Consider the following 25,864-nt stretch of genomic DNA (forward strand, 5'->3'; position numbering starts at 1 on the left):
ATGATGAAAATGGGACCGGGGCAAAATGGTTTGAAAAACATTGCAATAGGGTATCTCGAAAAGCCACCTGAGGAAAAGTGAGAACAATTTTTAACTCTTGACCCTTGAGTATCAAACCAGGCCCAAATCAAAGAATGCAGCCTGAGACATTCGGTGTGGCTCAGTATCGCCAAGTACATTCTGTTTAAACTCAAGTTTAACGCATTTCACGATGCAACCCGCATTGGGCGCAAGCTTATTGCAAAGTTCTGGAATGCGCACGCTCCCTCTGAGAGGCAAAGAAGGTCACCAAAATGAGAGAGGAAGTAGGGAGAGAAGAAAGAATTGCCTGCTTCCACCCCGAAACCCCCATTCCCCCAAACCCCACCCTCGCTCACCAACACGGGTCAGTTGCCCGATGTCAGCCAATGCCGCCTCCCTTCACCCTGACCCTGACCAAACTGGGCATGCTATTGAAGTGCACAATCTGGACTGGTTTCAGCCAGTGGGGAGCGCAGGCAAGGCAACACATTATTTCATTCAATTTGCAACCTTGTTACAAGGTTTTCAAAAACTTTTTGTTTTGTAAAAGGAACAGGGTATTCAGCACAAAAAGAATCCTTTCGAAGAACAATTTTCTCCAAAGGCTCCACCTCGACTCAATGGACATGTTGAACTTTTCAGTGCCTGATGCTACAGTTTCTCTCTCTCTGTGAATTATTTTTGCCCCATTTTTGGTGCCTATTTGCTCGCTTCTCCCCTCTTAAAGGAGCCAACATAGTCCGATGTCTGGGTACAAATGGGCGCAGGGTCGCCGTAGCACTTGGGTAACATTCTCACCTTCGAATCAGAAGGTATGGGTCATAGTCTCAAGCAGGTTTAGGCTTGAGGTTACTCCCAGTTCGGTACTGAGCAAGTGCTACACTGTCAGAGGTGCGGCCTTACAGATGAGACGTTAAATTGAGACCCTATTTGCACCCCACCCCCCCTCGAGGTGGATCTAAAAGATCACTTGGCACCAATTGGAGGAATAGCAGAAGAGTTCCCCCAATATTTATCCCTTAACCAGCATCACTATAGAAACGGATAATCTGTTCAATATCCCATTGCTGTTTGTGGGAGCTTGCTGTGTAAATTAGTTGTCACATTTCCTACATTAGAACGGTGATAGCACTTCAATAGTACTTATTTTGGTGGTGCTTTGAGACATCGTAACAGGTGCTATAGAAATGCAATTCTTTCTTTTATAATTTTACCATCAAAAAACACAACAATGATGGACATGTTTTTGGTATTTTGGATTCATTCACGGGATGAGGGCATCAGTGACCCGGTCAGCATTTATTCTCCATTCCTAATTGCCATTGAGAAGGTGGCGGTGAGCTGGCTGCTTGAACTGCTGCAGTCCCTGTGGTGTAGGTACACCCACAGTGGCCCCGGGTCACAGTCTGTGTGGAGTTTGCACATTCTCCCTGTGTCTGCGTGGGTGACGCAAGTAGCAACACCAGATCCATTCTCGTACTGCCCTCTCTGTATTGGACATAACTAATGTAATTGTTTCTCCGACACACCCAAATGTATATGTACCTCCCCAGTCCACCACCCCCCCCAAACAGGTGCCTCCTTATTTGTTAAAAATAATATTGCTAACTGTACATAGTTGCTGTTGTTGAGCTAGTGCACAATATCGTACCAGTCTTTCTTTTTAATTGTTTTTTTTCTCTTTTCTACACATATATTTTTTATTCTGTGTACATAACTGTAAATATACTTTGTTCAAAAACCCAATAAAAACATTTTGTCTGCGTGGGTCTCACCCCCACAACCCAAAGATGTGCAGGGTAGGTGGATTGACCATGCTAAATTGCCTCTAAATTGGAAAACAAATTATTGGGTGCTCTAAAAAAAAAAATTTTTAATTACAGTTTGGATATTGGGACATTACTCCCAACACTTCAAATTACAGACCATCAGTAAGTTTTCTATTCCTGTTGGTTATGATGGGAATCCGCGTGCTACCAGTAACTCTATTAGCTACCAGTGCATTTTCAGTGAGTTATGATGAGTTATTGGTGGAATCAAAGTTTTTTCCGCATCTGGTCCCCATGTGAATTGCTATCCCTGAAACTATTTCCTCTTCTGCTTCCCGATTCTCAGAACTTCTTGTGCAACAGCCCAAGATAGAAATCAAACGACCCAATTGCTAGGTCCCAAACTATATAGACAAGAACTACTGCGTTTGCAGACACCATGTGATCAGATGTCAGTCGAACAACTTTCCGGGAATAACACCAGCCGGAGTTCACGATCATGGAGAGAAGATAAAAATGTTAAAACTGAAGGCAGGAGAAACTTCTTTTCACATAGACCTTTGAGGTTGGGAAATTCATTCTCAGGCAGTGTTGAGGAAGCAAGGGGGCTGCAGAAGGACTTGGACAGACTAGGAGAGTGGGCAATGAAGTGGCAGATGGAATACAATGTGGAAAAGTGTGAGGTTATGCACTTTGGTGGGAAGAATAGAGACATAGACTATTTTCTAAATGGGGAAATGCTGAGGAAATCAGAAGCACAAAGGGACTTGGGAGTCCTTGTTCACGATTCTCTTAAGGTCAATGTGCATGTTCAGTCGGCAGTTAGGAAGGCAAATGCAATGTTAGCATTCATGTCGAGAGGGCTAGAATACAAGAGCAGGGATGTACTTCTAAGGCTGTATAAGGCTCTGGTCAGACCCCATTTGGAGTATTGTGAGCAGTTTTGGACCCCGTATCTAAGGAAGGATGTGCTGGCCTTGGAAAGGGTCCAGAGGAGGTTCACAAGAATGATCCCTGGAATGAAGAGCTTGTCGCATGAGGAACGGTTGAGGACTCTGGTTCTGTACTCGGGGTTTAGAAAAACAAGGGGGGATCTTATTGAAACTTACAGGATACTGAGAGGCCTGGATAGAATGGACGTGGCGAAGATGTTTCCACTTGTAGGAAAAACTAGAACCCGAGGACACCATCTCAGACTAAAGGGACAATCCTTTAATAATAATAATGAATAATAATCTTTATTAGTGTTACAAGTAGGCTTATATTAACACTGCAATGACATTACTGTGAAAATTCCCTAGTTGCCACACCCCGGTGCCCATTTGGTACACAGAGGGAGAATTCAGAATGTCCAATTCACCTAACACGCACGTCTTTCGGGACTTGTGGGACAGAGATGAGGAGGAATTTCTTCAGCCAGAGGGTGGTGAATCTGTGGAACTCTTTGCCGCAGAAGGCTGTGGAGGCCAAAATACTGAGTGTCTTTAAGACAAAGATAGATAGGTTCTTGATTAATAAGGGGATCAGGGGTTATGGGGAGAAGGCAGGAAAATGGGGATGAGAAACATATCAGCTATGATTGAATGGAGGAGCGGACTCGATGGGCTGAGTGGCCTAATTCTTCTCCTATGTTTTATGGTCTTACAGGATTAATTGTTGAGGCTGAAACTCAGAAAGAACAGCCTTCATTTCCAATCAAAATCAATATAAAATAAACTGTCTGGTCATTATCACATTGCCGTTTGTGGGAGCTTGCTGTGCACAAATTAACTGCCGTGTTTCCTGCATTACAAAAGCGACTACACTTCAAAAAGTACTTCCTGTAAAATGTTTTGAGACACTTTGAGGTCATGAAAGCTGCTAGAGAAATAGGATGGCCACTGGCGGGAGACGGGACACCATGTGGAACCAGCAGAGCAGAACACTGCTGCATGTGGAGATGGCGTCATCAAACACAGGAGATCATGTCATCGTGTAGAGCGACAACATCGTCAAGTTTGGAGGTGACGTCATTGTGCCCGGAAATAGTGTCATCGCTTACGGAGACAATGGCCAGGATTTTTTACTCCCGTTCTCCTCAGGCAGGTTTGGCGACCTGAGCGTAAAATTCCGTGAGAGATCCAAATTGTGTTTTACATCAGTAGGAAGTCTCATAGCATCCACGAATCCCTACACCGCAGAAGGAGGCCATTCGGCCCATTGAGTCTGCACCGACCCTTCGAAAGAGCACCCTACCCATGTCCACTCCCCCATCTACTCCACCCTATCACTAACCGCATATCCTAAAGGGCGGCACGGTAGCACAGTGGTTAGCACTATGGCTTCACAGCTCCAAGATCCCAAGTTCGACTCCCGGCTTGGGTCACTGTCTGTGCGGAGTCTGCACGTTCTCCCCGTGCCTGCGTGGGTTTCCTCCGGGTGCTCCGGTTTCCTCCCACAAGTCCCGAAAGACGTGCTGTTAGGTGAATTGGACATGCTGAATTCTCCCTCAGTGTACCCGAACAGGCGCCGGAGTGTGGCGACTCGGGGATTTTCACAGTAACTTATTGTTGTGTTAATGTAAGCCTACTTCTGACAATAAGGATCATTATATATTATAACCTGCACATCTCTGGACACTAAGGGGCAATTTAGCTTGGCCAACCCACCTAACTCGCACATCTTTGAACAGCCAAACTACTTGCTCTTTCATTGAACACTTTTGCACCGGAAAACCCCAGGATGGAGACGGGAAGATGGCCGTGGCCTCCTGGCTGGAGTGTGGAGGTGACCTATTGTGTTTCATTCCTGATTCAGCACAGACCCTGGGCCACAGTACAACCTGTGGAGATTTACAGAGAAAAACCGGACAGTGTTCAACCCCTTCCAGGGACAAATCATTCCAACAGCATTCCCTTGTTTGGCTCCCAGGGGGCTGGGCGAGGGGCCCAGCTTTAGAAAGCCTCTATGTCCAGGGGCATTAACACCAGAGGGGGAGGGGTTCCAAAACCGCCTCTGGGCGCAAAGTCAACATTGAACCTCAAGCATCAGATACTGATCTCACCTCAACTTAGACAAAATCTGCTCCCCCAGCCCTCCCAAAAAAGACTTCTTTAAAAACCTAGTTTTGCTGAAAGAGGTTTAAAAACACACTTTTCGATTCAAGTTTTGCGCGAACATGAATTACTGCGAATGGATCAAAGTTATTATCCATCAATACTGGCAGTTTTAAGCTGTCACTCTCTAAAATGTCGTCACAATTCTCCACCCTGCCCCCCCTCCCACCCGTCCCCCTCCCACCAGTGAACCCCAACGTTCAACATTAGGAACACCATTATAATAAATTTGAATATCATTATCAGGTCTCTATGCCTGATAATCTCTCCACCCCCCCGCCCCCTCCACCCCGTAAAATAATCCATTCACGCCGGCTCGAGGGCAGACCACCGTCAATTACATCCGGTTTCCCACGGCGTGCACTCGAAGCCTAGACCGCCCAGAGGAGCTCCGGGTCAGTGCATCGCTCAGGGGTGAGAGGGCCATGCCCTGTCAGAACCCAGGCTCGGCTCCCTGGCACTGCCGGGGGAAGTGCCTAGGGCGGGGAGGGGGGGGGGGGGGTGGAATTTGCGTGGGGGGATGGGGGTACCAAGTGAAATTTTGCGGGCCGGGGCAGCTTTTGGAAATGGCGCCCGGATCGTTTAAAAACGTTGCTGCTGGCGGGACGGGTTGAATTAGAGTCTATCCAGCCAGCATGTTGCGGTGGAACCCGTCCCTTTCTCTTACGTCCCGAACCATACGGTGCACGATGCAGAAAGCTGCTGGCCAATGCCGCTTTTCCCCACCGCTGCCACAGCAAAACGATAAAATTCCACCAATGTCATCCCGCAGGGCAATAATGCCATCAAACCCGTAAGGTGGCATCGGCACGCGACGTGTACAGAGGTGACGGAATCGCGCTCCAATACGTTTCTGAGTATTCCAAACAGTAAGGCATCTGGTACCAAACAATGGGCTACAGGCTATAAACCGGACTGACTGCGTTACAACTGGACAAATGGTCACCCTGTACACTAATGCCAGCCTCTCTTTCTCTCCCATTTGCTGCTTACTAATGTACACGGTCTGCACAACATCTTTATGTAAAACGGCTGATAAAAATTAAGACTGGGATCCCGTTGAACCCAAATGGTTTTCATTGTTTAAACATGATGAGGCTGTGAGGAGGGGCGCTGGAGGGGACTGCGGAGGGGGAGGGCGGATGGGTGGGGTGGTGGAGTGACTGGGAAGGAAGGAATTAGCATAAACAGCTCAGCGTGCAAAGCTTCAGAAAAGCACCTCATGATTCAGAAGCTGAGTGTATCTCTTGCCTGCGGTTAAACACAACCCCCTTTAGCTGGTCCAAACCAGTTCCAGGCTGCTTAAATTGCCAGACGAATAGGCGAAACAAAGGGGATGTGAAACTGAACCATAGATCACAGGCTGAGATGCAAACACTCACAGAAATATCAAACCCAGCCGCTGACTAAATGCAGCGTGAAGAAGCTGCACTGTTAAGATATTTTAAAGTGTTGAGCACAGAGTACTCGAAGGAATTGCAAGATGGCAAAAAAAAGGTCCATCTCGTCCACCTTAACCTGTCTCCGCCGCCATCGCAAACGACAAGCATTTGTCACAACCCCTGTGCATTAACGTCTTCTGTATTCCCTCGGTCGATAGCATCTTTGTTGGCAAGGGCCCCATGCGGCGCCCTTCCTTGAACGGGCGTGATAAAAAAAAACACCTGGAAACAAAGTGGCCGGAATTTTCCGGGTGTTCCCGGCGGTGCAAGCCTCCGATCCGCCGGCAGCGAACCCCACCGCCGGTGAGTAGAACGGGAACGTCAGGACCAGAAGGTGCCGCCGCCGCCCAATGGCAGCTGGCCCCACCACCGCAAAACACGCCGCGCGGGGGCGGGGGGGGGGGGGGGGGGGGGGGGGGGGCGCGGAAGAATCCTGCCCAGTATGTTGGCAATACACATGGGTGTTGACAATAAAGAACTCTACCTCGTAACCACTCTCCCCACTCTTACACTGTTGCTGTGAATTATCAGGCTCCTCGTCCGTGCGGAAATGTTCTCCAATTCAGGAGAGAACCAAATTAGACCATAAGACATAGGAGCAGAATTAGGCCACTCGGCCCATCGGGTCTGCTCCGCCATTCAATCATGGCTGATATTTTCTCATCCCCATTCTCCTGCCTTCTCCCTATAACCCCTGATCCATACGTTGGATGGAATTTTCCGGCACGTTCTGCAAAGTACCTGGATGAGACCATGGCGCGCCATAACATCCATGGGCCAAGTGCTGGCAAGTGGAAAGAGGTGGGCAGGTCACGGCCTGTCATGCGTCGGTGCAGACTCAATGGACCGAAGGGCCTCTTCTGGGCTGTGGTATTCTGTGATTCCCGTCGGCAGACCGGAAGGTACCACCCCCACCCCCCACCCCCATGCCAGGTTACCCGGTGGCAGGGCGTGCGAACCATTGAAAATGGCAGAGGCTTTGGCGAGAGCGGAAGGTTTCACCGCCGGTTGGTGCGCGACACCCCCGCCATCGGAAAACACAACACAGGGGTGGGGGGGGGAAGCCCAGGCATTGTCTTCAGTCCCCATCACAAGCTCTGCTCCTTTGTCGCTGACTCCACCCTTCTGTAGGTCAACGGCCTGAGGCTGTGCCAGAGAGTTTGCAATCTTGGTGTCACATTTGACTTCAATGGTTGGATTGGATTGGATTTGTTTATTGTCACGTGGACCGAGGTACAGTGAAAAGTATTTTTCTACGAGCAGCTCAACAGATCATTAAGTATGGATTTCCAACCTCGTCCTCATGCTGTCGCTAAGGCCGCCATTTCCACCTCTGTAACATCTTCTGACTCAGCCCCTGCCTCAGCCCATCGGCTCCTGAAACCTTCACCTTTGTTACCTGTCCAGACAATATTGTTCCAACATACACCTTGCGGCCTCCCACATCGTACCCTCCAGAAACCCGAGGTCAACTAAAACTCTGTTGCCCATGTCCTCACTTGTACCAAATCCTGTTCCCTTATCACTCCCTGGGCTTTATATCTACGTTCCTTGATCAGCAACGCCTTGATTTTAAAGTTTTCAACCTTCTTCGCAGGTCCTTTTGTGGCCTTGGCCCTCTCTAACTCTATAATCACCCTCTGAGATACCTGTGTTCCGCCAAATCTGCCCCTCGAGCACCCCCAATTGTAATTGTCCCCCCCCCCCCCCACCTTGGCGGCTGTGCTTTCAGCCCCCCCCCCACCCCCGGGCCCCGGTAATTCTGCAAATTACCCTCCCCAAAAAATCAACACGGAGGCAAAGAAGGATGATGTCGACAGAGGGCCTGAAATGAGGAGAAAGAGGCAGAGATTTTAGGGAGGGGGTTCCAAATCTTCGGGCCTAGACAGCTGAAGGTGCACATCTGCCCATGCTGAGCCGAAGGCGCACATCTGGAATTGGGATGGCCAAGTGGCCAGAATGTAAAGGTTCCTTGGCACTATTTGGAAGATGAGGGAGGAGAGTTCCTCCCCTGGTCGCTATCAGACTGCTGTTTGTGGAACCTTGCTGTGATATATATATATATATATATATATATATATGCATCATACATATATAATTTACAGTGCAGAAGGAGGCCATCTGGCCCATCGAGTCAGCACCGGCCATTGGAAAGAGCACCCCACTTAAGCCCACGCATCCCTATCCCCGTAACCCAGTAACCCCACCTAACCTTTTTGGACACTAAGGGCAATTTATCATGGCCAATTCACCTAACCTGCACACCTTTGGACAGTGGGAGGAGGCCGGAGCACCCGGAGGAAACCCACGCAGACACGGGAGAACGTGTAGTCTCCGCACAGACAGTGACCCAAGCGGGAATAGAACCTGGGACCCTGGAGCTGTGAAGCAACTGTGCTAACCACCATGCTACCGTGCTTGCCCTGCTGTGCAAAGGTTGTTTGCCGCATTTCCAGAATGTACACTTGGTATCTCATTGGCTATGAAGCACTTTGGGACTGGGTGAGATCGTGAAAGGCTCAATGTTAACGCAAATCTTTTCATTTGAAAACATGCTGCTGTGGTCTTTGTCTTTAAGCACTGGCTGGCATCGAAATAGGTCACGTTGGGTTATATTGAAACCAAAATAAGCCAGTGTGAAGAGGCAGAATTAACGGCTCTAGTTACACAACAAGAGAGCTCGAGAGTGTCCGAAAAAAGAAATAATCTCTGGGTGGGGAGTTGCTGTTTGGGATGAATAAACAGTGATAGCGTTTGTAGGTGGTGGCTCCAAGATACGGAATTAGAAAAGCACACTGCAGTTGACACACAGGGGACTGGCTCGCAGCCAAAGCAGTCTGTTCTGGTCCCGACCGGTTAGAAGCAGACTAGTGGGCGGTCGCTCTGCCTCTCATTGTGATCGGAAGTGTTTGAACTCACTCGAATTCCAGAGAAGTGATGCATTTGCTCCCCTCTCTCTGCTCCACCATCAGACCTGAGGAGGCAGGCGAGGAATCTAATGCGCGGTGGCCGAAACGTGAAAGGCCGGCATCGCTTTGTCTCGATTCCCTTCGCTCTTTAAGCTTTAACCTGATGTTATTCGCATTGTGCGACCGAGACCCGTAGCTGCGCTTGAAAAATATACCTTTAGAGGCTTACAGGGACAGCGCCCATGCAGTGACCTCGAACTTGAGTTCAATCCCATTGTGAGGCTTTGAGTGCAGTTTTTAAAAATTGGGGAAATATAAAACTGGTAATAGCAAAAGCATCGTTGAAGCTGTCGAATTGCTGTTAAAAATTATCCAATTGGTTCATTAATGTCCCTTTTTGGGAAGGAAACCTACCCTCCTTACTCCACTGAACCCACACCTGACTCCATTCGCCATGCCAGTGTGGTTGATTCTTAACTGCCCTCTAAAATGATCCCGTTATCTCAAACCCCAGAGCAATGACAGGGACGGACAAGAAATGCTAGCCTTTGTCGGTAACACCCACTCAATGTGTGAATTTCAACAAAGTCCCAAGAATCGAAACAGTGCAGAAGGAGGCCATTCGGTCCATCGAGTCTGCATCGACCCTCCGAATGAACATTCTACCCAGGCCCACTTCCCCGCCCTATCCCCTAACCTGCACAGCTTTGGAAACTAAGTGGCAATTTGGCATGGCCAATCCACCTAACCTGGGGTGGTGGTGGGGGAGGGGGGGTGGGGGTTGCTGCAGGAGGTTCTGCGGAGTGAGACACCATGGAGGGATTTGAAAACAAAGATGACATTTTAAAATATATAAAATTAAGGCATTGCTCGACCGGGAGCCAGTGTAGGTCAACAATTTAGCACTGCTGCCTCACCACGCCAGGGAGCCAGGTTCGATTCAGGCCTTGAGTGGCTGTCTGTGTGGAGATTGTAAGCTCTCCCCGTGCCTCCCCGTCGGGTGCTCCATTTTTCTCCCACATCCAAAGATGTGCAAGTTGGATGGATTGGCCATGATTGAATCACGGCGGAGTTACAGGGCTAGGGCGGGGGAGTGGACCTAGGTGGAGGGCTCTTCCAGAGGGCGGTTCAGACTCGATGGGCCGAATGGCCTCCTTCTGCACTGCAAGGATCCCATGATTCTAAGCAATGAATGTTGAGTGGACAGGACTCACTGCGAGTTAGGGAACAAGTGACTGACTTTCGGATGATGCCAAGTTCTCGGGGGGGGGGGGGTAGAATGTGGGAGACAAGCGAAGAATCCATTCAAATTCTGGATGTAACAAAGGCATGGGTAAGAGCTTCAGAAGCGGGTCAGCTGAGGTGGGGCAGGACTATTTCACAGAGGTGGAAATGGCTGAAATGTATAGTTGGAAGCTCATCTCAGGGTCAAATATGGTCCTAAAGTTGCAAACTCTCTCACTCAACCTGAAGCAGTTGCAGTACTGCAATGAGGTTGTTAAACACCTTAGTCTGACCATTCATCTTCCAGCATTTTATACTTCATTTGAGCGTTATTACTATATTTTATTCTCTCACTGTGTTGAAAGCCTGACAACAATGTAGCATCCATGATATTAATGTTGGTGGAAGATTTTCTTTAAGCCCCGTGGCCCACCACCATCCAAAGTGAGCAGTGCCAAAATTAAACATGCCCAGGTGGTAAAAACAATTTATGTAGCTGCTCCGGAATCTTCAATGGGTCAACAATTGCCTGGAAGATGGCACTACAGTCAAACTGACCAGGAACGTGTCCTGTTAGCTGACCTCAGCCCAGCCAGCAACTGTTGGCATTGGACTATAGAAAACAGCCGAGCTTCCAGCTCGTTTCACTGACAATTTGTATTTGTGTAGCGCCTATAGGAGGGTAACACATCCCAGGAGGATTCACAGGAGGGTAAATCAGGCAGAAATATTGACACTGTACTGAAGAAGGGGGTACTCGGACAGGTGGCCCAACACTTGGACAAAGCGGTACGTTTTAAGCAGCCCCCTAAATGAGCTAAGAAAGGCAGAGAGGTTTAGGGATGGAATTCCAGAGTTTAAAGTCCAGGCAGCTGAAGCAACCACTGCACAAGGAGAATGGGAGATGATTAATGGGGCCAGAATTGGAGCACGCAGTGTTCTTTGTGGGGTTGAAAGGCGTGGTCCTGCTGGAACCTTGTGGGCACAAAATGAAAGCCTGTGTCCTCCTTCTGTGCGGTCCAACACCCTTCTTCGCCTCATCCAACCCTCACACCTCCCCAAACCTTACCTCTGAACCCTCAGCCCAGTGGCTCAGCTCACCCACAGGGTGTCACACTTGAAGGGGGACAAGTCTCTGGGTTTAACCGGCGGAACTGTAAACTACTGGGGAATCAATGCAAAAGGCACTGACTTAAAAAACCAAACTAAAAAGTCGAGTCAGGGATTTCTTACACAAAAAAACAAGAACAATGACCTGTGGAAGGGACTGAAAAACAAAACTGCTGTTTGGAAGCTAATAAAATGCGAGTTGTAAATTCCACCCAGCAGCAATTGCCCATTGCAAGTCGTCCCTACGAGATCCAGCTCAAACCAGACAGGCTTTCCCCGTGTGGCTGTGCCAACAAACAAGGCTGATCCGTTACATTGGGTTGCACCATCCTCCCCTCTCCGCCCCTCAGCTCTGGGTGATTGACAGGCCCATCCGCGCTGCCATTGGCTGACGGCGCCATCGATCACGGAGGGGAGACAATGGGGGCGCCGGCTGATTGGCGGGGCCGCGGGTCAATCACTCTGAGTGATAGCCCCCCCCCCCCCCCACCCCGACCCGGGCTCGTCAGGTATAAAAGGTGGGAGAGTAGCTCTGAGCCGGAGCAGAGCGGAGAGGAGCGCACCGCGGGCGCGGAGCAGAGGCCGGGAGCTGGCAATGCTGACCGGAGGGGACCAGCTGGCGCTCAGCGCCTGCAGGGTGGAGCCCTACTCGGCCCCCTGCCCCGTCTGCCCGGCCTGGTTCGGCAGCAGGTGGGTGCGCAAGTCCCGCAAGCAAGCCTCGGCCAACATCTTCCAGGACGTGGCGCTGGGACAGATGCAGGCGCTGTTCAGGAACAGCGGCGACGAGAACGCCGAGGAGCGGGCGAGGATCATCTGGGAGAAGCAGGGCGAGCAGGACATTGCACAGGCTCTGATGGAGCTCAAGTCCCGGAAGACCCAGCTCTTCTTCCAGCACAATAAAACTGGAGCTGAATTCTTGGGGCTGATGTGGATGAAAGCCTTTAACAGACTGCGGTAATTATTTGCACTATTTTTAAGAAAAGAACTGGGGGAAAACCTGTGCTTTTGTATTTTTAAAAAACCAGCTACCTCAATGTTCTCCCCCCTCGACGCAGTTGCATCGCTTTGAAACTATTGGCTTCATTGTAACACTGTGTGTTTGTTGTTTCTGCAAAGTTTTATTATCTATAAAATTCTCATCATGTCTCCCAGTATCAAGGATGGAGGGAAAGGGTCTGAGTTCGAATCTAACGCCAGCCTGGAACGATCGCAAAGGAGCAAGATTAAGAGAAAAAGACTGAGTGCAAAGAGATCCTTCAGAAAACTGCTCTAAAACAGGGGATTGTTTGATGCCGGGAGAGGCTGCTATAAAAATCCCACCCGTCTTTCATTTGCACCAAACAACACAATAAAAAGAGAAACTGCAACTTGCTGGGGAGATCAATCGTCTACATTTCTATTAATCTATTTCCAGACGTTTTTTGTCTGTCTTGACTGTTCTGCTTTTGTGATTTTTTTTTTTTAATGATTTTTTTATTTAAAATTCTCAACACTAAAAAAACAAGAAGTCTCTCTTTTTGGATGACCGATTTCATTCCGTTACACGTCTGCTACATTTCAATAAATTTGTCATAAAAACTTCCAATGGTGTTTTGCGGCGTTTTGCTTTTGTTGTCGATGAGATTTGGGGGTGAAGTCTGCACCCACCACAAGAGGAGTTTTCTGTAGTTTTGCCTTTCAAGCTGGCCGTTGGGTGATCAAATTTGGGAAGTTTCCATTTTCAGCTGATCCCCCACACACTCAAGAGGGTAAAATGACCTTCCACTGATTCCCCCCCCCTCCCAGGAGCAAAGGAGAGTTGTGGGGGTTGGGGAAGACAAGCTGGGTACATCTTTCACATCAAATTGTGGTTGTTTTTGTTGCCAATTTAATATTAATAGATGGACATTTCCATTTTATGTTCTGGCTATGTCTGATTCTATTGAGCAAAAAATTCACATCTCTGCCCCTAGCCTTTGGGAGAGTTCAGACTGGTTGAGGAAGGGTCTCACTAAGCCTCTTGGGACAATGGATGTGAGTGTTGTGGGCAAGGCAAACATGTGTTGCCAATCGGTCACATGTAGGCCACACCAGGTAAGCAATAAAACCGAGCACTTTGACCAAACGTCTCTCCTTGTGATGTTTGATGGATAGGAGGACTGAGTTGTAAGTAAGCTTTCCCAGATAGAATGACTATCCTGACTCCACTAGGATCGCTGGTGGAGTGGAGGGGCATGTGCAGAGTCCGGATTCTATGAGGGTGGAGAGATATGGGTGGCACAGTGGGTAGCACTGTTGCTTCACAGCACCAGGCTCCCAGGTTTGAGTCCCGGCTTTGGTCACTGTCTGTGCGGAGTCTTCACATTCTCCCTGTGACTGCGTGGGTTTCCTCCGGGTGCTCCGGTTCCCTCCCACAAGTCCCGAAAGACGTGCTTGTTAGGTGAATTGGACATGCTGGATTCTCCCTCTGTACCCGAACAGGCTCCGGAATATGGCAAATAGGGACTTTCACAGTAACTTCATTGCAGTGTTAATGTAAGCCCACTTGTGACAATAAAGATTATTATACCACAAAGCAATTGGATATAGCACTTGGGGTGAAGGGGATCAAAGGATATTGGGAGGAAGCCGGGATCAGGCTATTGAGTCGGATGATCATAATGAATGGTGGAGCAGGCTCGAAGGGCCGAATAGTGGGTTCAGTAGGCCAGGATTTTGATTCACTATAATACCATCGGGCAAAATCAGCACAAAACCTTACATCTGTTCAGTTACCACAACAACATGTCACGTTTACCCATCTAATTGACCTACATTGGCTCCCAATCTGGCAACCTTTCAATTCTAAAATTGTTACCCTTGTTGACACATCCTTCGATGGCCACACCCCTCCCTCGCTCTGTAATCTCTGGCCCCCACAAACCTCAGATCTCTGCACTCATTTAATTTTGGCCTTTTGCGCGCACACCCAATTTTAATTGCTCCATCATTGGCGGACTTTCAGCTTCCAACATCCGAAGCTTTGAAGTTGCCTCCCTAAACTCTTGTCGCTCTCCTTTAAAAATCTAACACTTTGACCAAACGTTAGGTCATCTTTTCTAAGGTCTCCCTATGTTATCTGAGGTCAATTTATTTTTTGACAAGTTATCCGTGAAACACTTTGGGACTTTTGCTACATTAAATTTTTGCTACATTACATTGGAAATTGTTTGGAGCAGGGACCCCCTATTCTTTTTTAATAAATTTAGAGTACCCAATTCTTTTTTTTTTCCAATTGAGGGGCAATTTAGCGCGGCCAATCCACCTAACCTGCACATCTTTGGGTTGTGGGGGTGAGAGCCATGCAGACATGGGGAGACTGTGCAAACTCCAAACAGACAGTGACCTGAGAACGCAGGTCCTCAGTGCCATAGTCCCAGTGCTAACCACTGTGCCATGTGCCACCCTAGGGACCCCTATTCTTTATGGACCACTGCATTATTGTTCTAAACTTTAATCGTCATGAGCTGAGAATGTCAGCTCACATTGATGGGTTGAAAGTTTCGGTCTGCTGACCAGTCCTAAAGTTTAGAGCAAAACTCTAGTTTGCACATTGTCAACCTACTCCCGCGAGTGGATTATAATCGCTCCCAGACTATATTTGAACATTATAAATTTGGGTGTGTGCACCCGGTGGTACAGAGGCTAGCTCTGCTGCCTCACTGCTTCAGGGACCCGGGTTCAAATCCGGCCTGAGGTCACTGCCTGCAGAGTCTGCACATCCTCCCCGTGTCTGCGTGGGTTTCCTCCGGGTGCTCCAGTTTCCTCCCACTGTCCAAAGATGTGCAGGTTAGGTGGATTGGCCATGATAAATTTCCCCTTCGTGTCCAAAAGGTTAGGTGGGGTTACTGGGTTACAGGGATGGGGTTGAGGCGTGGGCTTAAGTAGGGTGCTCTTTCCAAGGGCCGGTGCAGACTCGATGGGCTGAATGGTCTCCTGCACTGTAAATTCTTTGACCTGTGAACATGGATTAGAATGAATGAATGAGCTTTAAATTGACAGTCTCACCTCTATAAGGATGGCTGGTACAGGAATATTACTGGGCTAAAACATTATTGGGGGTACTGTGGTGGGAGCTGAGGTCTGTATCCAGGGGATGTTCTACGAGACAGTTTAAAGAAAGAAGAAGTAAGAACCTGCATTTCTACAACACATTTCACAGCCTCACGATATTCTCAGGTGCTTTAGGTCCAGTGACTAATAAATCCAAAGGGATATTTCTTGACTGAAAGAGTGATGAGAATGAGGCATGTCCCATCACGAGGAGCAGTTCAAGTGAAAAGCATAGTTGCATTTTTGGCAAGCACCGTGGTACAGTGGTTAGCACTGCTGCCCCACAGCACCAGGGTCCCGTGGAGTTTGCACTTTCTCCCCGTGTCTGCTTGGGTTTCCTCCGGGTGCTCCAGTTTCTTCCCACAGTCCAAAGCTGTGCAGGTGGGGTGAATTGGCGCAGGGTTACAGGGATAGGGCAGAGGTGTGGTCCTAGGTAGGGTGGTCTTCTGGAGGGTCGGTGCAGGTGTGATGGGCCGAATGGCCTCCTTCTGCACTGCAGAGATTGTATGGATTTAAAGGAAGGCTGGATAAACACATGCGGGAGGTGCATGTGCAGTGAAATGTCAACATGGACCAATTGGGCTGAATGGACTTTTTTTTTGCTGCAGAGAATATGTAACAGTCGCTGAAGCTTTTTTCACGCGTACACTGTTTGATGCAGAAGCACTATACACAATTCACGTATAACAAGCTTCCCCACACAGCAAGCTGATGATGACCAGATACTCCTGGCATTGACTGAGCAATAATAATAAATTGCGAAATCATTAAAAGCTGCTGAATAATAATGATTTTATTATCTAATATTGGCTGGGACTCTTCCTCGAAATACTACATGGGATCTTTTACATCTGCCAGAGAGGATTGAACATTTCATCTGAAAGTTGGCACCACCCAAGAGTACAACACCCAGAAAGTATTATTTCATACCTGTCCTGCGAGTGTTTGATGGAGACAGTGTAGAGGGAGCTTTACTCTGTATCTAACTCCGTGCTGTACCTGTCCTGCGAGTGTTTGATGGGGACAATGTAGAGGGAGCATTACTCTGTATCTAACCCCGTGCCTTGCCTGTCCTGGGAGTGTTTGATGGGGACAGTGTAGTGGGAGCTTTACTCTGTATCTAACCCCGTGCTGTACCTGTCCTACGAGTGTTTGATGGGGACAGTGTAGAGGGAGCTTGACTCTGTATCTAACCCTGTGCTGTACCTGTCCTGGGAGTGTTTGATGGGGACAGTGTAGAGGGAACTTTACTCTGTATCTAACCCCGTGCTGTACCTGTCCTGCGAGTGTTTGATGGGGACAATGTAGAGGGAGCATTACTCTGTATCCAACCCCGTGCCTTGCCTGTCCTGGGAGTGTTTGATGGGGACAGTGTAGTGGGAGCTTTACTCTGTATCTAACCCCGTGCTGTACCTGTCCTACGAGTGTTTGATGGGGACAGTGTAGAGGGAGCTTGACTCTGTATCTAACCGCATGCTGTACCTGTCCTGGAAGTGTTTGATGGGGACAGTGTAGAGGGAGCTTTTCTGTGTATCTAACCCCGTGCTGTACCTGTCCTGGGAGTGTTTGATGGGGACAGTGTAGAGGGAGCTTTACTCTGTATCTAGCCCCATGCTGTACCTGTCCTGGAAGTGTTTGATGGGGACAGTGTAGAGGGAGCTATACTGTGTATCTAACCCCTTGCTGAACTTGTCCTGGGAATGTTTGATGGGGACAGTGTAGAGGGAGCTTTTAACCCCTTGCTGAACCTGTCCTGGGAGTGTTTGATGGGGACAATTTCGAGGGAGCTTTACTCTGTATCTAACCCCGTGCTGTACCTGACCTGGGAGTGTTTGATGGGGACAATTTCGAGGGAGCTTTACTTTGTATCTAACCCCGTCCTGTACCTGTCCTGGAAGTGTTTGATGGGGACAGTGTAGAGGGAGCTTTCCTGTGATTCTCACCTCGTGCTGTACCTTTCCTGGGAGTGTTTGTTGGGGACAGTGTAGAGGGAGCTTTACTCTGTATCTACCAGCCGTGCTGTACCTGTCCTGGGAGTGTTTGATGGGGACAGTGTGGAGTGAGCATTACTCTGTATCTTACCCCGTGCTGTACCTGTCCTGGAAGTGATTGATGGGGACAGTGTAGAGGGAGCTTTCCTGTGATTCTCACCTCGTGCTGTACCTGTCCTGCGAGCGTTTGATGGGAGTGTAGAGCGAGCTTTACTCTGTATCTAACCTTGTGTTGTACCTGTCCTGGGAGTGTTTGATGGGGACAGTGTCGAGGGAACTTTACGCTGTATCTAACCCCGTGCTGTACATGTCCTGGGAGTGTTTGATGGGGACAGTGTAGAGGGAGCTTTACTCTGTATCTAGCCTCGTACTGTACCTGTCCTAGGAGTGTTTGATGGGGACAGTGTCGAGGGAGCTTTACTCTGTATCTAACCCCGTGCTGTACATGTCCTGGGAGTGTTTGATGGGGACAGTGTAGAGGGAGCTTTACTCTGTATCTAACCCCGTGCTGTACCTGTCCTGTGAGTGTTTGATGGGGACAGTGTAGAGGGAGCTTTACTCTGTATCTAACACTGTGCTGTACCTGTCCTGGGAGTGTTTGATGGGGACAGTGTCGAGGGAGCTTTACTCTGTATCTAACCCCGTGCTGTACCTGTCCTGGGAGTGTTTGGTGGGGATAGTGTAGAGGAAGCTTTACTCTGTATCTAACCCGTGCTGACCTGTCCTGGGAGTGTTTGATGGGGACAGTGTAGAGGGAGCTTTACTCTGTATCTAACACCGTGCTGTACCTGTCCTGGGAGTGTTTGATGGGGACAGTGTCGAGGGAGCTTTACTCTGTATCTAACCCCGTGCTGTACCTGTCCTGGGAGTGTTTGATGGGGACAGTGTCGAGGGAGCTTTACTCTGTATCTAACCCTGTGCTGTACCTGTCCTGGGAGTGTTTGATGGGGACAGTGTAGAGGGAGCTTTACTCTGTATCTAACCCTGTGCTGTACCTGTCCTGGGAGTGTTTGATGGGGACATTGTAGAGGGAGGTTTACTCTGTATCTAACCCCGTGCTGTACCTGTCGTGGGAGTGTTTGATGGGGACAGTGTAAAGGGAGGTTTACTCTGTATCTAACCTCGTGCTGTACCTGTCGTGGGAGTGTTTGATTGGGACAGTGTAGAGGGAGCTTTACTCTGTATCTAACCTCGTGCTGTACCTGTCCTGGCAGTGTTTGATGGGGACAGCGTTGAGGGAGCTTCACGCTGTATCTAACCCCGTGCTGTACCTGTCCTGGGAGTGTTTGATGGGGACAGCGTTGAGGGAGCTTCACGCTGTATCTAACCTCGTCCTGTACCTGTCCTGGGAGTGTTTGATGGGGACAGTGTAGAGGGAGCTTTACTCTGTATCTAACCCCGTGCTGTATCTGTCTTGGGAGTGTTTGATGGGGGCAGTGTAGAGGGAGCTTTACTCTGTATCTAACGCCGTGATTTACCTGTCCTGGGAGTGTTTGATGGGGACAGTGTAGAGGGAGTTTTACTCTGTATGTAACCCCGTGCTGTACCTGTCCTGGGAGTGTTTGATGGGGACAGTGTAGAGGGAGCTTTACTCTGTATCTAACCCGTGCTGACCTGTCCTGGGAGTGTTGGATGGCGACAGTGTAGAGGGAGCTTTACTCTGTATCTAACTCCGTGCTGTACCTGTCCTGGGAGTGTTTGATGGGGTCAGTGTAGAGGAAGTTTTACTCTGTATCTAACCTCGTGCTGTACCTGTCCCGGGAGTGTTTGATGGGGACAGTGTAGAGGGAGCTTTACTCTGTATCTAACCCCGTGCTGTACCTGTCCTGGGAGTGTTTGGTGGGGATAGTGTAGAGGAAGCTTTACTCTGTATCTAACCCGTGCTGACCTGACCTGGGAGTGTTTGATGGGGACAGTGTAGAGGTAGCTTTACTCTGTATCTAACCCCGTGCTGTATCTGTCTTGGGAGTGTTTGATGGGGGCAGTGTAGAGGGAGCTTTACTCTGTATCTAACGCCATGATTTACCTGTCCTGGGAGTGTTTGATGGGGACAGTGTAGAGGGAGTTTTACTCTGTATGTAACCCCGTGCTGTACCTGTCCTGAGAGTGTTTGATGGGGACAGTGTAGAGGGAGCTTTACTCTGTATCTAACCCGTGCTGACCTGTCCTGGGAGTGTTTGATGGGGACAGTGTAGAGGGAGCTTTACTCTGTATCTAACCCCGTGCTGTATCTGTCTTGGGAGTGTTTGATGGGGACAGTGTAGAGGCAGCTTTACTCTGTATCTAACCCCGTGCTGTTCCTGTCCTGGGAGTGTTTGATGGGGACAGTGTAGACGGAGCTTTACTCTGTATCTAACCCTGTGCTGTACCTGTCCTACGAGTGTTTGATGGGGAAAGTGTAGAGGGAGCTTGACTCTGTATCTAACCCCATGCTGTACCTGTCCTGCGAGTGTTTGATGGGGACAATGTAGAGGGAGCTTTACTCTGTATCTAACCCCGTGCCTTGCCTGTCCTGCGAGTGTTTGATGGGGACAGTGTAGAGGGAGCTTTACTCTGTATCTAACCCCGTGCTGTACCTGTCCTGGGAGTGTTTGATGGGGACAGTGTAGAGGGAGCTTTACTCTGTATCTAGCCCCATGCTGTACCTGTCCTGGAAGTGTTTGATGGGGACAGTGTAGAAGAGCTTTTCTGTGTATCTAACCCCTTGCTGAACTTGTCTTGGGAATGTTTGATGGGGACAGTGTAGAGGGAGCTTTTAACCCCTTGCTGAACCTGTCCTGGGAGAGTTTGATGGGGACAATTTCGAGGGAGCTTTACTCTGTATCTAACCCCGTGCTGTACCTGACCTGGGAGTGTTTGATGGGGACAATTTCGAGGGAGCTTTACTCTGTATCTAACCCCGTGCTGTACCTGTCCTGGAAGTATTTGATGGGGACAGTGTAGAGGGAGCTTTCCTGTGATTCTCACCTCGTGCTGTACCTGTCCTGGGAGTGTTTGATGGGGACAGTGTAGAAGGAGCTTTACTCTGTATCTACCAGCCGTGCTGTACCTGTCCTGGGAGTGTTTGATGGGGACAGTGTGGTGTGAGCATTACTCTGGATTGCACCCCGTGCTGTGCCTGTCCTGGAAGTGATTGATGGGGACAGTGTAGAGGGAGCTTTCCTGTGATTCTCACCTCGTGCTGTACCTGTCCTGCGAGCGTTTGATGGGAGTGTAGAGCGAGCTTTACTCTGTATCAAACCTTGTGCTGTACCTGTCCTGGGAGTGTTTGATGGGGACAGTGTCGAGGGAACTTTACTCTGTATCTAACCCCGTGCTGTACATGTCCTGGGAGTGTTTGATGGGGACAGTGTAGAGGGAGCTTTACTCTGTATCTAACGCTGTGATTTACCTGTCCTGGGAGTGTTTGATGGGGTCAGTGTAGAGGGAGCTTTACTCTGTATCTAACCCCGTGCTGTACCTGTCCTGGGAGTGTTTGATGGGGACAGTGTAGAGGGAGCTTTACTCTGTATCTAACCCGTGCTGACCTGTTCTGGGAGTGTTTGATGGGGACAGTGTAGAGGGAGCTTTACTCTGTATCTAACCCCGTGCTGTATCTGTCTTGGGAGTGTTTGATGGGGACAGTGTAGAGAGAGCGTCACTCTGTATCTAACCCTGTGCTGTTCCTGTCCTGGGAGTGTTTGATGGGGACAGTGTAGAGGGAGCTTTACTTTTAATCTAACCTGAACTGTACCTTTCTTGGGATTCTGTGGGTGGGATAATACAGAGATGGCATTATTCTGCTTCCATGTGTCTTATCTGGGAGTGCCTGATGTAAACATTGGATAAATGCTCCATTGTCCCAGGACTGAATCATGTCCCCATAATGATGTACGAAATACTGAATAATTATCCTTGCCGGCGTGATAAAATGAAAATACGATCAAATATTTGGATCAGAGGAAATATGTGATCATTTGGTTTCTCTTCTCTGATCTATAAATCTTTGACTGTGGGGTTGAGCTCCAGGGGCAATAAGTGACCCTAAAACTTTGACCCAGTGACCTCTATTCATGGGAGTGTAGCTCAAAGTGCGAATGGTAAATGATCACAAACTCGTCACAAATTCCTTTACTTCTGGGTGTTTTCCCAGTGATCAGTGCCGTGCACATCGCTTCAGTTTGATTGGAATTCTTTATAGCGTGAGTCATTCTATACAGAGTCTCCTGAAGATAAGACGGGCAGTCTCATCGTGCCTTTGGCAGCCCTGTGAAAGAGCTGTCCAATTAGCTACACTACCCCCTGCTGTTCTTCCACAATTTTTCAAAATTCTCCTTTTCTATTATTTATCCAATTACTCTTTGAAATTAATTATTGCTCCCACTGCCCTTTCAGGCAGAATGTTCCAGGTGACTGGGCCACCATGTAAAAATTAATCTCTTGATCTGCACTCTGGTTCTCTTGCCAATTACTGTAACTCTACGACCTTTGGTTATTGACCCTGTCGCTCCTGGACACGCTCATCAAAGCCCTTCATAATTTCGAACATGTCTACCAAATCTCCGCTTAACAATCTCTGCTCTAAGTTGAACATTCCCAGCCTTTTCCAGTCTCCCCGCATAACTGAAGTCCAGTATCCCTAGTACCATTCTTGTAAATTTCCTCTACCCTCTCCAATTGTTGTCTATCCTTCCCACCTATTCCAAAGGCACAAGAATACAGCTCCATAAGAACTGTCTTGCTCTCCACCCAAGTGACCATCCATCATCAATTACAGTGGGTCAGCTATTCAAGCACAGAAGCGTCATCCCTGTTATCACCCAACAAACCACCACACATTCTCTTCTGGCAGGATTGCCTAGAGAACACTTGAGGGGTGTGAGGAGGGAAGGAGCGGGCAACTGGACCCTACCTGAAACTAAGACATGGTAAATAGAGACTTGCATTTATAGAGAGTCTTTCAGAACCTCCGGACATCCCAAAGCACTTTCCAGCCAATTAAATACTTTGGAAGTGTAGTTGCTGTTATAGGAAATTAATTGTTCCTGTGTGGGTGATACTACGTCTCGATAGACAATGGAATATCACACCCTTTTTCCAAACTGGGACATAACAAAGGCACGAAAGCCATACATAAACTGAATGTAATTTCCTGTGGAGATAATGGGAGCTGATTAGTGTCTCAGCAGGAATCATATCCTGTAAGTTATGTCCCAGGTCGGTTAATGGATTTTTGCCTTCAATAATACACGGGAGACTGGGAGAGAAAACCAGCTGCAAAACCTGGTGTATGGACTGGTGCTGGGTGTGTCAAGAGTGTGTGAAACAAGCAAGGAAGGACAACAACAGTTGCCCTTGCTCTGGCAAGTAAAATAAAAGTCTCTCTCTCTCTGATTGCTGAAAGCAGCTAAGTCAGCAAGGACACAAGTGGCCCATTTCTCAGCTAACTTACAGAACCCTGGAATCTCAAAACCAACTATTCAACTGCTGAAGTCAGCGCTGCTGGGATCACGAATCTCGAAAGGCTGTAACTCTTCACCATCTACTCCTCATGGACATGTCAACGATTTGTATTATTCTTTGGGCCCACTTCTCATTTCTAATCAGTGTGAATGTACGTGTATGTGTTTTATTATTTTGTTCGCGTTTAATAGCTAACAAACTCACTTTCTTTAACTCAAGATAGTCCAATTAAATTGACTCCTTTTCAAACATAAATATATTGGAACTGGGGAAAGGACTCCACGAGGGAAGGGACCCTTTTTGAACTAACCTTGTTGCGAGCAAACCGAGGGGGTTGACTAAAGAAAGGGAGCCAGTTCCACGTTCGGGGCACAACAATCTGGGGGTATCTGAGCCGCAATTTAACAAACCGTGGTTCATGCTGAGTTAGTTCCACACAGAGGGTAATAAATTTGGGGACCTTACCCCGGGGCTGGTCATAACAATGTCTGCCAAAGAGCAGAAGGAAGATCAGTTTTAATATCTCATCCGGAAGACACCATATTCAACAATGCCGCACCCCTCATTGGTGCCACTTGGGATGTCCATCTAGATTTTATGGTCAGTCTCTCAAGAAGGCGACACAGTTGGCACAGTGGTTAGCACTAATGCCTCAGTGCCAGGGGCCTGGGTTCGAGTCCGGCCTTGGGTGATTGTCTGTGTGGAGTCTGCACATTCTCCCCGTGTCTGCGTGGGTTTCCTCCGGATGCTCCGTTTCCTCCCACAGTTGAAAGATGTGCAGGTTAGGTGGATTGGCCGTGATCAATGCACAGGGTTAAGAGGATAGGGCGGAGGAGTGGGACTAGGTAGGGTGCTCTTTCAGATGGTTGGTGCTGACTCAATGGGCAGAATGGCCTCCTTCTGCACTATAGGGATTCTGTGGGACTTGATTCCATAACCTTCCAACTCAAAGGTGAGAGTTCTACCCACTGAGAAATGTTGGCATCTTCCAGCAACATAGAGGCCAACTAAAACACATCTTAGTTAACTTGACATTCTTGAGGCCTGGGATCCTCTTCTCTGTATAACTCAGTTACAAATTGTGTTTACAAAACCTAAAGATTGAGGGAGCTTGTAGACATAGCATTGAATCATTGTGTCAAATTCTTATTGAAGCTAGGCTTCCTGATGGTGAAATTAGGGGATTCTATAGGAACTAGACATTGTTGACTATGACAAGTTATTTGTAGGTGTTAGCAGTGGCTCAGTGGGTAGCACTGTCACCTCTGAGTCACAGCGCTGTAGGACATAAGAGTGCTGGGGGTGTGCTACACTGGGGGGGGGGGGGGGGGGGTGCTGCGCTGTTGGAGGTGCCATCTTTCGGATGAGACATTGAACCATGGCCTCCTCAGATGGATATAAAAGAATCGACGACGGTTTTTCATACGAAAATAAGGAAATTTGTCCCGGCCAATACTTAACCCTGACTCAACAATCACAAAAAACAGATGATCACCAGTAACCACAATTCAGATGTACACTGCACTGGGGGTGGGGCTAATGCTCTGGGTTCAAATCCCACCCTAGCATCTGGTAGAAGTTAAATTTGACGAATAAACTCTGGAATTGAAAGCCAGTCAGTAGCCCGTCAACATGAAACTATCATCGATTGGGCAGCATGGTAGCATTATGGATAGCATAATTGCTTCACAGCTCCAGGGTCCCAGGTTCGATTCCGGCTTGGGTCACTGTCTGTGCGGAGTCTGCACATCCTCCCCGTGTGTGTGTGGTTTTCCTCCGGGTGCTCCGGTTTCCTCCCACAGTCCAAAGATGTGTGGGTTAGGTGGATTGGCCATGATAAATTGCCCTTAGTGTCCAAAATTGCCCTTTGTGTTGGGTGGGGTTAATCATCATAGAATTTACAGTGCAGAAGGAGGCCATTCGGCCCATCGGGTCTGCACCGAGCATCCTACCCAAGGTCAACACCTCCACCCTATCCCCATAACCCAGTAACCCCACCCAACACCGGGTGCCGGGAGGAAACTCACGCACACACGGGGAGGATGTGCAGACTCCGCACAGACAGTGACCCGAGCCGGGAATCGAACTTGGGACCCTGGAGCTGTGAAGCAATTGTGTTAACCACAATGCTACCGTGCTGCCCACTAAACTAACCCACAATGGGTTATGGGGATAGGGTGGAGGTGTTGACCTTGGGTAGGGTGCTCTTTCCAAGGGCCGGGCAGACTCGATGGGCCCAATGGCCTCCTTCTGCCCTGTAAATTCTATGATAATCTATGATTTCACCATGTCTTGATCACTGAAAGTAGAGGAACATGTCCGGCACTTAAAGGTGAAAGGACTTAGCAGAAACAATATTTCAGAGAGTGAGTGGTCAATGTATGGAACAGATTCCCTCAGGAAATGGTGGAAACAGGGAATGCGCATTCACTCAACTTCAAATTAGGTAGATTTCTTTGCGAAAACAACTGTTTGGGGATACAATGCGTAGTGATTTGAGACATGACATGGCATGAGTCCTCAGAAGAGGCGGAGACGTGTGGTTCTCAAAACCCCACCACTGAGGGGCTTCCTCACTTGTTTGAGTCTGTTGTGGGCTAATTGATAGAGATTGATTGCTATGATTAGTTAATAACTCCATATTGTTGTATTATGTGGCTACCAGGATGATAGAACTAAATGGATCCAATCTTCTTTCATTCCAAAGTTTCTATGTTTGCGTGACCATTTAATGGATGTGAAATCCTCATGGGAAAATGGTATGCTTGGCCAATTTCTGGTATCAGGAGC

General features: G+C 48.5%; 1 protein-coding gene across 1 annotated transcript; it reads left to right on the forward strand.

Annotated features, from left to right (window-relative positions):
- The first annotated feature begins 12,095 nt into the window (after positions 1-12,095).
- Positions 12,096-13,155, forward strand: avpi1 (arginine vasopressin induced 1). Its single transcript, XM_072479646.1, has 2 exons — positions 12,096-12,524; positions 12,723-13,155. Exons 1-2 carry the CDS (start codon positions 12,166-12,168, stop codon positions 12,841-12,843), a joined length of 480 nt encoding a protein of 159 aa, XP_072335747.1. The 5' UTR covers positions 12,096-12,165; the 3' UTR covers positions 12,844-13,155.
- Positions 13,156-25,864: the final 12,709 nt, after the last annotated feature.

This window comes from Scyliorhinus torazame, chromosome 16 (genome assembly GCF_047496885.1).
Source record: "Scyliorhinus torazame isolate Kashiwa2021f chromosome 16, sScyTor2.1, whole genome shotgun sequence".
In the NCBI taxonomy this organism is placed as follows: Eukaryota; Metazoa; Chordata; class Chondrichthyes; order Carcharhiniformes; family Scyliorhinidae; genus Scyliorhinus; species Scyliorhinus torazame.

What these genes read in the sequence shown, in the direction of transcription:
- avpi1 (XM_072479646.1), top strand. Translation starts at nt 12,166, where the DNA reads ATGCTGACCGGAGGGGACCAGCTGGCGCTCAGCGCCTGCAGGGTGGAG. An exon ending in AAAGCCTTTAACAGACTGCG is followed by an intron (nt 12,525 to 12,722) that starts GTAATTATTTGC and finishes CATGTCTCCCAG; the next exon opens with TATCAAGGATGGAGGGAAAG.